The sequence below is a fragment of the Talpa occidentalis genome, unplaced genomic scaffold (assembly GCF_014898055.3).
Source record: "Talpa occidentalis isolate TD23 unplaced genomic scaffold, MPIMG_talOcc4v2.1 talOcc4.11, whole genome shotgun sequence".
In the NCBI taxonomy this organism is placed as follows: domain Eukaryota; kingdom Metazoa; phylum Chordata; class Mammalia; order Eulipotyphla; family Talpidae; genus Talpa; species Talpa occidentalis.
The window spans coordinates 78183856-78196778 of NW_023601104.1; the positions used below are offsets into that span (position 1 = coordinate 78183856).

The following is a 12923-nucleotide window of genomic DNA, read 5'->3' on the forward strand; positions in this document are numbered from 1 at the left end:
AGCTATAGGCACACTGCATACAAATCACCCAGTGGAAGCAACTGGAAACAACTAGATATTGGAAGACTAGTCTGGGCATGAAACATAGATTTGCTTGGTGATGAGATGGCACTGGAAGTCCTAAGATAGGAAGTCCAGTGCTGGTGAACACAGATGTCCTTCTACCTGCATTCAGGGAGGGGTATCCATGAACTTCTTGAAATGAATTCATAACCTTATTGGCAGAAATGTACATTTTTCTGAGAAAGAGTAAATCCATAGTTTTGATGAAATTTCATGAAAAAGTACTAAAAAAAGATTACTATGACAAAGACCAAGAATAAGGCCCTTGGGGAACACCAATTTTAACAAACAAAAGAAGAATAAAGAAACTAAGAAAAAGCAGTTAGAGCGATAAGATGAAAACAAAAACGGTGTGGTTTACTCTAAAAATTGACACCGTTATTGTTGGACCTGAGGTAAGCTACATGATAATTTGGATAATATGAAGAGGAACAAGTTAGGATTAGCATGGAGACCACAATCAGGGCGAGACTAGTATTACTAGAACCCTAAAGACACTGATAACCTCTACTGTGTTGCACATGAGAAATACAAGAAGGCAGAATACCCTGGATTGGACTTTCCCAAAGAGGAAAAAACATTTGTACATTAAAATATGTTTCTCAAGGTTAATCATCATCTGGCACCATATTCTCTTCTCTTTCATCTGCTTTGCAGGATAATTGCCTGTTAAAGCTATCAGGAAACCCTATCTGTTGAAAAGCACAAGTTGAGGACTTCTTACTACCAAGTATCCAAGAACCTGGATCCACCTATGGCTACAATTCCAGAGAATAGGAATCCCTGGGCGTGGAGAGGAAGTCAGTAGCCCAAGCAACCACACATTGATTCTCCCCTAAGGCTCTGCCAAGTCAACAAAAAAACTCTGCTTTAACACTATTTGTAAAACCAAAGCCAAGAATCAATCCAAATATTCATCAATAAGGGACTAGATGGATAAACTAGTGAATTCCTGTGCAGCTACAGGAAGGATGAAAGTTTTATCTATATATTGCTGTTAAGTAATCTCCAGGCTAGTCAATAAAAACATGAGGTGAAGAAAACATGTATATCTGTTACCATTTTCCAAGATGCTTCCATTTTCTAATGATTCATATGCACATAGGTATACTTTCATATAAAGAAAATGGAAAGATAAACCATAATTTTTTATAACAGTTACCTATAGGCAGAGTGAGGGGATAGTGTGAAAGAGGTGAGAATGGATTTCTTTGATGGTACTGTTTATTTTATAGATTTGATTCTGGAACCAGTGAATATTTTACATGCTCATAAAGCAAAATTAGCTTACAATTGTTACTAAAAAACAAAAGGAAAACGAATCTATGTATTAATTTGTGGCATAACCACATAGAAAGCAACTATTTAAAACAAGTAGTTTGATTATACATCTTTAGTCAAATATGTCTTAAGGACAAAAAAAAGTGCAGATACAGATATAGACATAGATATATTCAGTAATCATATTGTGGGTGGTAATAGAGGAATTTATATTCTGATATTTTTATGTGTGTAATAATGTTGGTTTTGAGAAGCAGCAAGATTTTGACATAGTTGGAAAAAAATACAGATGAAAGGTCAATAAGGTTAAGTAAAAATTCTACTATTAGTCCTGGGTATAATTTGGAAGAATTGGTATAAATTCATGGTGCATTTTATCTTTAAAACAAACAAAACATATTTTCTAACTCTATCCATTGATAATGTCGCCATACAGTAACTAACACCATGAAAATTAGCACTCATATTATGGTCTCTAGTGGCAATGGTCTTTAGAGAACATAATATGAGTGCTAATTTTCATGGTGTTAGTTACTGTATGGCGGCATTATCAATGGATAGAGTTAGAAAATATGTTTTGTTTGTTTTAAAGATAAAATGCACCATGAATTTATACCAATTCTTCCAAATTATACCCAGGACTAATATACACAATGGAATATTACTCAGCAATCAAAAAAGATAAACACATGCAGTTTGCAGCAACATGGATAGAGCTAGAAGGGATCATGCTCAGCGAAATAAGTCAGAAAGAAAAAGAAAAATACCAGATGGTCTCACTCATAACAGGAATTTAGAAAACCTAAATAAGAGACCAGGAAAAAAAAGACTAATCAATGCAAAGTAAAAATCAAAGCAACTACAAACCAGAGACACAAAGCGGTGGGGGGACAGGGCGGGGGAAGAAGCGGTGGTAGAAGAATGGACTACAGTCAAAATAAGGGGGGAGGTGCAATTGTATGGGGAATATAACCAAAATGAAAATGCATACATTGTGCAAAGATGAAAAAAGATTTATATAAGAATTATATAAAATAAAATATTTTTTAAAAAAAAAGACCATTGCCACTAAAATGAACCAGAAGTCCTTAGAGAAAAGGCTGATTCTCTATCTGGGTCATGAAATGAATATCTTTACATACTTGGAAAGCAAGGAAGTGATCAAATACTATTGGAGTCTTGTCAAAAGGACTCAGGATTCAGCCTGATTATGCTCCCACTGGGCAAAAATAGTATAAATGCTACCATAATGGATTGAATTAAATCAAATATATTTAAATCCTTGAATTCATAGACATGATTTTTAAAAAATTGTCACCTTTAGAAGATGTTAGAGAAATATGCCATTATATTTTTATTTATCATTTTGAAATAATTTTAGATTTAGAAAAAGTTTACAAAACTAGTACAAAGAGTTTCTGCATAGACTCTGCTTCCCTGAATGTTAACATCTTACATTCCCACAATATGATCACAAAAAGGAGGAGGTAATTACTATTGGGACAACACCAACTAGTCTACAGACCTGACTTGAATTTTACCAGTTTTTCCACCATGTTCTTTATCCCAGGATGCAACTCAGGACCCCACAGTGCATTTACTTGTGTCCTTGACACGGAAACAGTTCCTCAGTTTCTTTATCTTTCTTTATCTTTCTATCCCAAGCCAGTGACTTCATAGAATGTCACTCAATTTGAGCTTGTCTGCTCTTACTTCATGAGAAGATCGAGGGTGTGTACCTTTGGCAAGAATAATAGAAAAAAGATGGTGTCCCCTTCTCAGTGCATTATATCAGGGGGGCATTGATATCAGTAAGTCTTATTACTAGTAATGTTACTGTGGTCGTGTGGTCAAGGTACTATAGACCAGTTTCTCCATTGTTAAGCTATGACTTTCCCTTTGTAATGTATTTATAAGTAATCTAATGGGGGAGATACTCTGAGATTATGCAAATATCCTCTTTCTCATCATACTTTTTTTTTTTGATTCATTTGTTTTTTTTTTAATAATAAATTTTATTTTTATATTCCCCATACAATTGCAAATGCCCCATTCTGACCCCAATCCCTCCCCTCCCGGCCCCCACCCCCCAAAAAGTGTCTCTGGTTCAGTTTTTTGTTGATTTTGATTTTCACTTTCTTATAGTTATTCATTTTCCTGGTCCCTTATTTAAGTTTTCTAGATTCCTGCTATGAGTGAGACCATCCGGTATTTTTCTTTTTCTTTTTGGCTTATTTCGCTGAGCATGATCCCTTCCAGCGCCATCCATGTTGCTGCAAATTGCATGTGTTTATCTTTTTTGAATGCTCTCATCATACTTTTACCCACTAATATTAGCATCAATTGATGGTTCTTACAACAACCATAACTATGATGATTGCCCATTGGTGACATTACCTATTGGTGATTAGTTGTTCTCTTCCCTCTATATTTATTAATTGCAATTCTGACCTGCAGTAGAGTTTACCTCTTCCTTTTTTTTTGTTTATCTATTCGAATGTTTTGTTCTTGTTCAAGATTAGAATTATATTTATTTTACTCTTTGCCTTGTAATGTCATACTGTCTTTAGTTTGTTACCAAACTGTCCCCAATTTTGCAAATGGCAGTTCCTTCAATTTGACTCCCGTGTCCTTTGGGCATGTCCCATCACTTTTTTAGAATACCCTTACTTTCTAGTACACAGGATGCTCCAGACTCCTTTTGCATTTTCCCTACCCCAGTATTGGCACTAGCCATTTCTCCTGGTTCCTTTTTTTTGAAAATGGTATTTAGAAACCATTGTCTGAGTGGTATGTATTTTCATTGCTTTGGGTTGTCACTGCTTCTAGTCTCTCCCAACTGATGCAGATAGGAAACAAATAAATGTGTAGGTAGACATGCATCTATATGTGTATGTAAACTATATTACATTATACTGTAATAATGTAATACATCGATACCCACTATTCCAGCCCAATGCCACAGGGTTCAGTCCAGCCTGCTCCCTGCACTCGGAAATTCTTTCTCTGGCATTGAGAAACCTGCCTCTCATTATTCACAATTTGTAGTTATTAATTCAGACCTTGTACACACATGATTTCAGAATGACTAACTCATACACCTATGGGAAACAAATTTACTAATGAGAATACATTATTTGTGAATTATTTCTGACTTTAGCCTTAGGATACAAATACTGCTTTCCAGAGTTACTTGGTTAGTCCCTTCCTGCTCCACACTTCAGTATGGTTATGCTATATATTTATATTATACTTAGGTTCATTTGTTACTGTTTCTATTCCATCTAAGTTTTCCAACATTCTAGTAGATTTTTAGCATTTCTCCATTGGAGAACATATAAAACAATACCTTGGTTCTTAGAATTAGAGCTATACAAAAAGGCATGCTCAGAGAATTGTTTTCCCCTTATCTTTATCAACCCACTCATAGGCTGTTCTTTTTCACAGCTGCCTAATATCCCATGATGTTTCTGTGCCATCATTTGTTAAACCATTATTTGGATCTCTGAGAATTTAGGTTGTTTCCAATATTTTATAATTATAAACAATGTGAACATGAATATACTAATGCATATGTATTTTCATATATTCTGGGTATATCTATAGGATAGATTCCAATGGGCAAGATCAGAGTGTAAAAGTAAGTGCACAACAGGTGTGTTTGGTATTGCTCAATTTCCCTCTAGAAAGGGTGCACCACTTTGTATTCCCAGTTGGTGGTTTTCACATAGCTTCATCAATAGACAGTATGGTCACACTTTTAATTTTTTTCTAATTTATAGATAAGAAATGATACATTTGTTTTATTTTAATTTGTTTTCATTTCTTTAATTAATAGTGCATTTGAACGATTTTTAATGTTTAGGAGTCATTTCTTATATCTTTTATGAATTATCTGTCATTCTTTTATCTTATTCTATCTAGCTTCTGGTCCCTGGTCCCTCAAATTTTAAGAGTTCTTTGTGTATTAGGGATAGTAGCCCATTTTCTGTGGTGTATGCTACAAATATATTTTTCCAGATTTTCAACTGCCTTTTGATTTTATGGTGTTTTATGTTATGAAAATTTTTATGTGGTCAAATTTATCAATATTTTCTTTAATTGCCCATGAATTTTGAGTCACAGAAAATCCTCCTTACATTTATATTTAAAAAACTCACCCATGTTAACTAATATGTTTTTATTTTTTATATTTGGATCCCTGGCCCATTTGAAGAGTGTTCTTATTTATTTTGTGGGCTATGGACCTAATTTTGTCTTTTGCCAAATACATAGCCCCTTGCCCCAAACCACTCATTGAAAAGCCATCTTTGATCCAGTAATTTTAGCTGCAACTTTTATACTGAATGTATGTAGTTGGGTCAATTTATGGATTTTCTAATCTATTCTATTGGTCTGTTTGCCTAAACTGTTTTAGTATAGAAGTCTTGCAGTATGTTTAACACCTAGTAGGGCTAGCTCCCCCCGCCCCAATAATTTGGTTTTTGGTGTGTGTTTTCTTTACTGTTCTTGCAAATTTGTGTTTCCATATGAATATTAGTATAAAGGTATCTAGTTTTATAAAAACTTATTGCTGTTTTTATTTGTCTTGAATTAAATTTGTCAACTAGAAAGAACTGACTTCTTTATAAAGTTGAGTCATTCTATCCCAAATCATCTGAGGTCGTTATATTTTCTCAATTCTACTTCTTTGTCTTTTCAAACATGTTTTAAAATTTTCTTCATAGGTTTTACATATTTACTATTAAGTTTATTTCTAAGTATTTCTTCTAGTATTTCTGCTTGTAAGTGGAATTTCTCTACTACTATGTTATCTAACTGATTGCTATTAAATTAATAGAAAACTGTTAATTTCTGTATGATATTTTTATATAATGTTACCTTTACTGTTGAGTTAGCTTAATCATTGATTGTGTGATGCTTTCTAGATTATAGTTTCCTACTTTATTGCCATTCTTATGACTGTAGTTGACTTATCATATTGCATTAACTATAATATCTCTAGAACAGTGATGAATAGTAGAAATTATGGGCATCCTTACCCATTTTCTGACCTGAATAGAAATTCCTTTATATTTCTCTATTAATAAGATAATGGTTTTAGTTCTAAAGTATAAATAGTTTATCATGTTAAGAAAGTGTCCCACAATTCCTATTTCCTTGAACATATTTATCATGAACAGTTGTTCAACCCATCCTGTTATTTTGAAACTGTAAATAAAGGAGAAAAATGAAGTATTAATCTGGCCTTTCCTGTGCCTTAGGACAATCAAATATGAAACTGAAAAATGTTTCTTTTTGTAAAATTACTCCAATTAATAAACAAAGAAGAAATTATAGATTAAAAATATCACTATTCTGCAACTCTTAATGAAATTATCAATCTAATTGAAGAAAATCAAGAGCTGTTTACCTTCACAAAAAGAGAGACACCAGGCATTCCATACCTCCTGGTAGAAGGACACGCCACCATTTATGTACATATATATATATATATTTCATTGTATTTTATTGTATTATAAAGTATATGTGTAGAGAGAGGTTGAGATAGAATGAGTGCAAATCTGGATCTGATAAAGCTCTAGCTCTAAGTAAAAATGTATAAGAAAAGAGACAGAGGAAAATGTCCACCACTACCACGGGATGCGGTCAGTGAAATACAGTCACAGGAAACACTAATGAACAAATTAGCTGATTTCTTCAACAAAAATTCAAGGGGAAAAAGGAGCAAGATGGAGGGAAAAGCGATATATTAAAAGAAGCTTTAAAAGCAAGTCAACTAATCACAATTATAGCCCTGATTTACATCCCAATTCAAATAAACAAGCTGTGTTAAAAATATTTATACATAGGCAATAGGAAGTTTGACCAGATATTTGAGTATATTAAGGAATTAATGATTTTTTTTAGCTATGTTAATATTTTGGTTATTTTTGTTTAAAAGTACTTATCTTTGTGAGATTAGGAATATTTATATTTATTTATTTGTATTTGAAATATTTACAGATGAATGCCATTGTGATCAGGATTATCATGGGGTCAAAGGGCAAAGGGGAGGTGTTGACTGACATTTCCCCCAGCAGCCAGTGATGAAAGTCCTTCCAGAGACTCTGCCCCTCAAAGGTCTCCCAACTCTTGGATCTCTCTCTGACAAAGGATGCCCAAACTCACATCATTCTCTGAGGTCCCACAGAGGATGCAGGACTTGCACTCTATGCACTGCCACTTGTAGGTCTTGACGGCCTCGGTCATGTTCAGGGTGAACTGCAGGCAGGTTGGGTGACCTGGAGGAAGCAGATATGGCAGCATTAGGGCTAGAGGATATGACCCCTCAACACCACTAATCAAAAACATATTTTTGCCTAATTTGTAGGGAGAGTGGGGGTAGAGCACAGGTTGGGAAATAAACTTGGGGACTTGATGGCACTCTACCCACACTTACCACCACCATCAGACTGAGGCCCAAAGAGAGAAATGAACATTAACACTCTTAGTGGGGGATAGAATCCTTTCCCATTCTCTTGCTATATGAGCATGGCCCCTCAACCCCACCCAGAAGTGAAACCAGCTAATGAGGACAGAAAGTGATAAACAAAGAGAAAGAAAGAGAAAGAGAAAGAGAAAGAGAAAGAGAAAGAGAAAGAGAAGAGAAAGAGAAAGAGAAAGAGAAAGAGAAAGAGAAAGAGAAAGAGAGAAAGGCACAAAGCACAAGGCAGCACATGGAGTCACCAGCGTTGTTTCCAAGCCCCAGCACCAATTGAGGCAGGAGTAACACATAAGAGGTATTTGGAGCTGGACTTTCCATGTGCAAAGTTGTTCATGTTGCCCCAGGGCACAGGACAGGAGGTCAAGGGAGCTGTATGGTTCCCAGGGACTGCGCAGGGGCATTATGAGGGAATGCACTGTTGCCTGAAGTATCCATGCCCATGCCAGAAAACTAGCAGAAATCTACATCCTGCACAGAAACAGGGACTTAAATGGAAATGGCCTGGCAGAGGGGGCAAAGAAATGGATCATCACAGCAAAGGGCAGACAAGGCCAGGTCTATCCTAAAAGGACCTGTTGATGGCTCTAGTTCTTTTTTCCATCCCAAGAATCACATTAGCCAAGCCAATAGCAAAATTAGGAAGGGACAGTATGTTGTGAGCTTAGCGCACACACGCCAGTGGACCAACACCCATGGCTTGACCTGCAGAGTTAGACTCTCTTCTTAGCCAGTTCTCACCCAAAAGAGACACTCGGGCAGGGAGAAGAGAGCTTTGAGGCACAGGATGTGAAAACCCTTGACCTTTTGTTTTGGTAGGAAAGGGAAAGTTGGATGATGTTCTCAGGTTTCCAGTGCTGTGAATCAGACAGGACTCTGCCCATAGTTCCCAGGGCAAATCCATTACTGATCGTCAGAAAGGAATTGATAGCTTGGCCTTCTGTGGGGTTCACCCTTCTCCAGCGCTCCCAACTCTGCCAAATCCACCATGTAGTGCATTGTGTTGTCTCTTGTATTGAGGGATTATGTGCTTCTAAGGGACACTATTTGTGTCACTCCACCAACCTAGTACCCTCCACAGTTGGTCAGGGTCCCACTTGACACCACACCCCCAGGCAAAGACATAGCCTGTGGGAAGCCACCATTTCCTCCATCCCAGATGCTCAGGGAGCTGGTTACATCATGATCATTTGGGGGAAATACTGTCAATTCAGTCAACATACAAACCTTTCCAATTTCAGACTCCACAAGTACAAACCATGTGGTTATCGCTGAGAGTGGAGAGAGAAATCATTTGTTGGTGGAGACGATGAAAGACACTTAGCAGAGAGGAGGTAGAAGCATCAAGGAGAAGACTGACTTAAAAGCTTTCCCAGGACTTCTCAGATGCCATAGAACTCAGACATGCCCCCAGCTCTGAACTGATGAATGACCCTCCTGAGGTGACACTGTGGCAGGGAATCTGAAGAGAAAGAAGCTTGAAAGCATCTTAACAATCTAAGAAGACTTCTGATCAGAGTTATTCCCTATTCCAATCTCTCAGAGAGACTGCTAGGCTGGGATTAAGAGGGAAAATGCCAAAGTGTGATTCTGAATGGTGGGGACCCTGGCTGTCCAGCGCTCGGACAGGGCAACCTTGGAAGACTGAAGATGAGGTCACGGAGCAGACACCCATATGAGCAAGTAGACTTTGCCTAATTCCATGGCCTCCAGCTTGCAATAATAGTTCATGAACTTTAGTATGTACTGAGCAATAGCTGGATGACCTATTGAACAGATACACAGAAAAGATAAAATGGTGGGCAAGACAGCCCAGTCTAGTCAACTCAAATTAATAAGTTGCACACATATCTATATATTTACAATTGTTTAAGTGCCACAAAGGAATATTACGGTTGGCAACAAAATAAAACAATAAGGGAATCTAACCTAGTCTGAGATGCCAAGGAAATCTTCCCTGAGAAAGACCTTTAAACTGATACCTGACAGATGAAGAGAAGTTAGCTGGGAGGGGGAAGGGGGGAGTGATAGCAGGGGAGGATTCCAAGTGGGGAGAACTGCATTTTGCGGGTGGGGGGGAAGCTCTAATCAGTGAATGAGGTTATCAAATTTAAATGTAGGGAAAGACCAGTGAGCAGAGGCTTGGTAGGGCAAGAGACAGCCAGAGGGGTAGCTGGAGCCAGATTACACTAACACCCATAGTCCTAATTTGAGGATTCAGACTTTACAACCATGACAGGATTTTAAGCAAGGCAGTGGCTGGATTATATTGTGTTTTTAAAGGAGCATGAGGAATCTTTACTGTGATGAAGCGGTTCTGTATCTTAATTGTAGTGGCTTAATTGTGGTTCTGTATCTTAATTGACATTGATGATTGCTCATCAATGTCAATTGCCTGGTTTTATATTGTACTATTGTTTTACAAGATATAACCATCAAAGGAAACTGGGTGAAGAGTGCATGGGAACACCCCATAAGATAGTTTGCATTTTCTATGCAACTATACTTATTTCAAAATAAGATGTTGAAAAGATCTTTTTAAATAAGAAAAGCCCCATAAAAATTAAAGTTATCATAAAGGAAGGAAGAGAGGGAGGAAAGAAGAAAAGAAGGAAGGAAGGAGCAGCTGTCTAAGGAGAGCATTTGTGCAGACAGGGAAAATGTAGAGATGGAAGAATTTTGGAGACACAAGTTAGGAGGCTGATGCAGCTACCAGAAGAGAGAGAAGCAGAGAGAAGCATGATCATACTAAAGTAAAGACTTGAAACATTTTAAGGGTAAGACTGACAGGACTTGAACATTGTTTGAACAGTGGGAATATGGGAGAGGCATGAGAAATATTCCCAAGTTTCTAACCTAAGATAGCAGATGTGTTGCAGTGAAATTTACTCAGATAAGGAAGACTCTAGAAAGAACATAAGGACCAAATGGAGGAAGGGAAGAACTGACTCTGTTTTGCACATGTTGAATTTGGGAAGGCTCACAGGCTCCTGGCGAAAATGTCAAGGTGATACTCAAATATCATGGGTTTAGAGATCAAAAGAGAAGTTTGCAGTAAACCTATAAATTTAGGAGTTCTTGCCAAATAGGTGGTCATTGACGCCATGAGAATTAATGAAATCATCTAAGAAAGGGGACAAGAGAAGAGAGAGGAAAAGGGGAGAAAAGAAAGAAAAAGGTCTAGGACTGAACTTTGAGGAGTTCAACTCCTCAAAGATCAAAAGAACCAGAGGACGCCCAGAGAGATAAGATGCAAACTCAACAAGTATCACACATAGCAGCCAAGGAAGAGATTTCGGGAAGGAGAAGGTGATAAATTCTGTTGACTGCCACATGTTCTTGAGTTTGTCATTGCTCAGTAAAGACCCTGAGCCAGGGAGTATTGATAGATCAGTGCAAAAGCTGTCCTATTAATGACACTTTTCAGTAGTGTCATCTTCCCTAGGAAGGAAGGTCAACACATTCCAGGACAGGAAATGGAACTCAGCGGCTAACTGAGCATCTGTAGCTGCCTCCACTGGTGAGTGCAGGAGTTAGTGAGAGTGCTTCATGCAGCCAACAACACTCCACAAACATTTATTGAAAGCCAATCCTATGTCCAATTCTCTCTGACCACTGTGCTGAGCTCTGAAGACATTTTTGAAGAGCATCTTCAGAAAGAAGATCGTCTAAGAGTCAATCTGATGTGGATAAGACTACAGTCTCCTGATCTCAATGAAAAAGAGAAGACAGGACCAATGAACAGAACTTCCATTGGAAGTCTTTGAAAAAAATCCCATTGGCTTTTCCTGTGTTCCCATCTTGAGAAAGCCATCAGCCTCCTCCAAAGACCCTCCATACCCAAAGGATGGAACGAAAGTTCACATAATCTCCCCAACCTCATCCACTTTCCAAGTAAAATCAGAAGTAGTAGGAGTGTCAACATTGGTTTTAGAACTCCAGAAATTAAGACATCACTCAAATCTGCGAGAAAAGTAGGGGGTGGAAATTAGCCTGGTAGGAATAGGCACAAAAGCTTGTTGCCCAATCAGCTTTTACAGGTACAAAAAGTATGTCCAGAACTAAATGTCCAAAACTAAACTTTTGACCGTGCTACCTCAACCAGATGGCTGTCTGTTGTCTTTCTCTGAAAAAATGGAAAAAATCATGAGCAGATACAACTGTAAGAATCAGACTTCTTACCTACCATGGAAATGAAAATAATGCACTGTTGGACCAAGGGAAAGGTTTTAAGGAAAGTGACAGAAACCCTTTTCTAAGGTTTGACTTATTTTTGCCCAGAACTAAGTCCTAAAACCAGTGGAGGAAGGAAATAATAGATGCAATTCCAGGGAGGTAGGAAAAAGAGGCACATGGTTGCAAAGACATTTATTCATGGCCACGTGCAACTGAAAGATTCTTTATATCTTTAACAAAGTTAATCATTGTTCTCTAATGCACTTGCTTGGAAATCTATATTGTTCAAATGTTTCTTAAATCAAGGAATACCTGTATTGCTATTTAAATAGCCCAGTGGAGTGGAGGGAAACAGTCTTTCCCAGGTCCTCACCCCCGGGTGAGATGATTCAGCAGGATATTTGTAAGAGTCCAATGACCAAGATGAATTTAGAAAGTACGACTGTGTGCAGGATTCCTCCCATCCAGATCACTGAAGTCCAAGTCATTTCTGGGTCTTCCTTCAGATTTATTCTATTAAGAAGGTTCAGTAAATCTGCCTACTTGTTTAGTTGGTCCAACAGTCAATTTGATATGAAGAAACATTCCTTATTGAGTCTAGAGGCCTTCAAAAACTGACCTCAGTCATTCCTAAAAGTTAAACAGGAAATGAAACCCAGGGCCACCATGTGCCAGAGATCTAATGTCTACTTGGGACTTTCAGACAATAGGATTTGATTCAGGGTGCTCTTTCAGCAGATAGGAAGAAAAGGGTCAACCAGTGGGGTGAGGGGAGATCTTTTAGAAAGAAGATTGTCCATGAGGCTGGTATGGATGACATTTGTCTTCCAAGTTCAGTGAAAAAGAGAAGGTGGGCATTTGAAAACAATGACTGTACCCTCGCTGCTTTAAGGACACTTCTGTGTCTCTACAGAACATG

General features: G+C 37.6%; 1 protein-coding gene across 3 annotated transcripts in view; it reads right to left on the reverse strand.

Annotated features, from left to right (window-relative positions):
- Nucleotides 1–12923, reverse strand: part of DPF3 (double PHD fingers 3) — a 245745-nt gene that overhangs the window by 7260 nt on the left and 225562 nt on the right. For all 3 annotated transcript variants that reach the window (XM_054691432.1, XM_054691433.1, XM_054691439.1), the window contains one exon: nt 7516–7628. In XM_054691432.1, coding sequence (XP_054547407.1) covers nt 7516–7628 — 113 coding nt within the window. The remainder of the gene's footprint in view (nt 1–7515; nt 7629–12923) is intronic.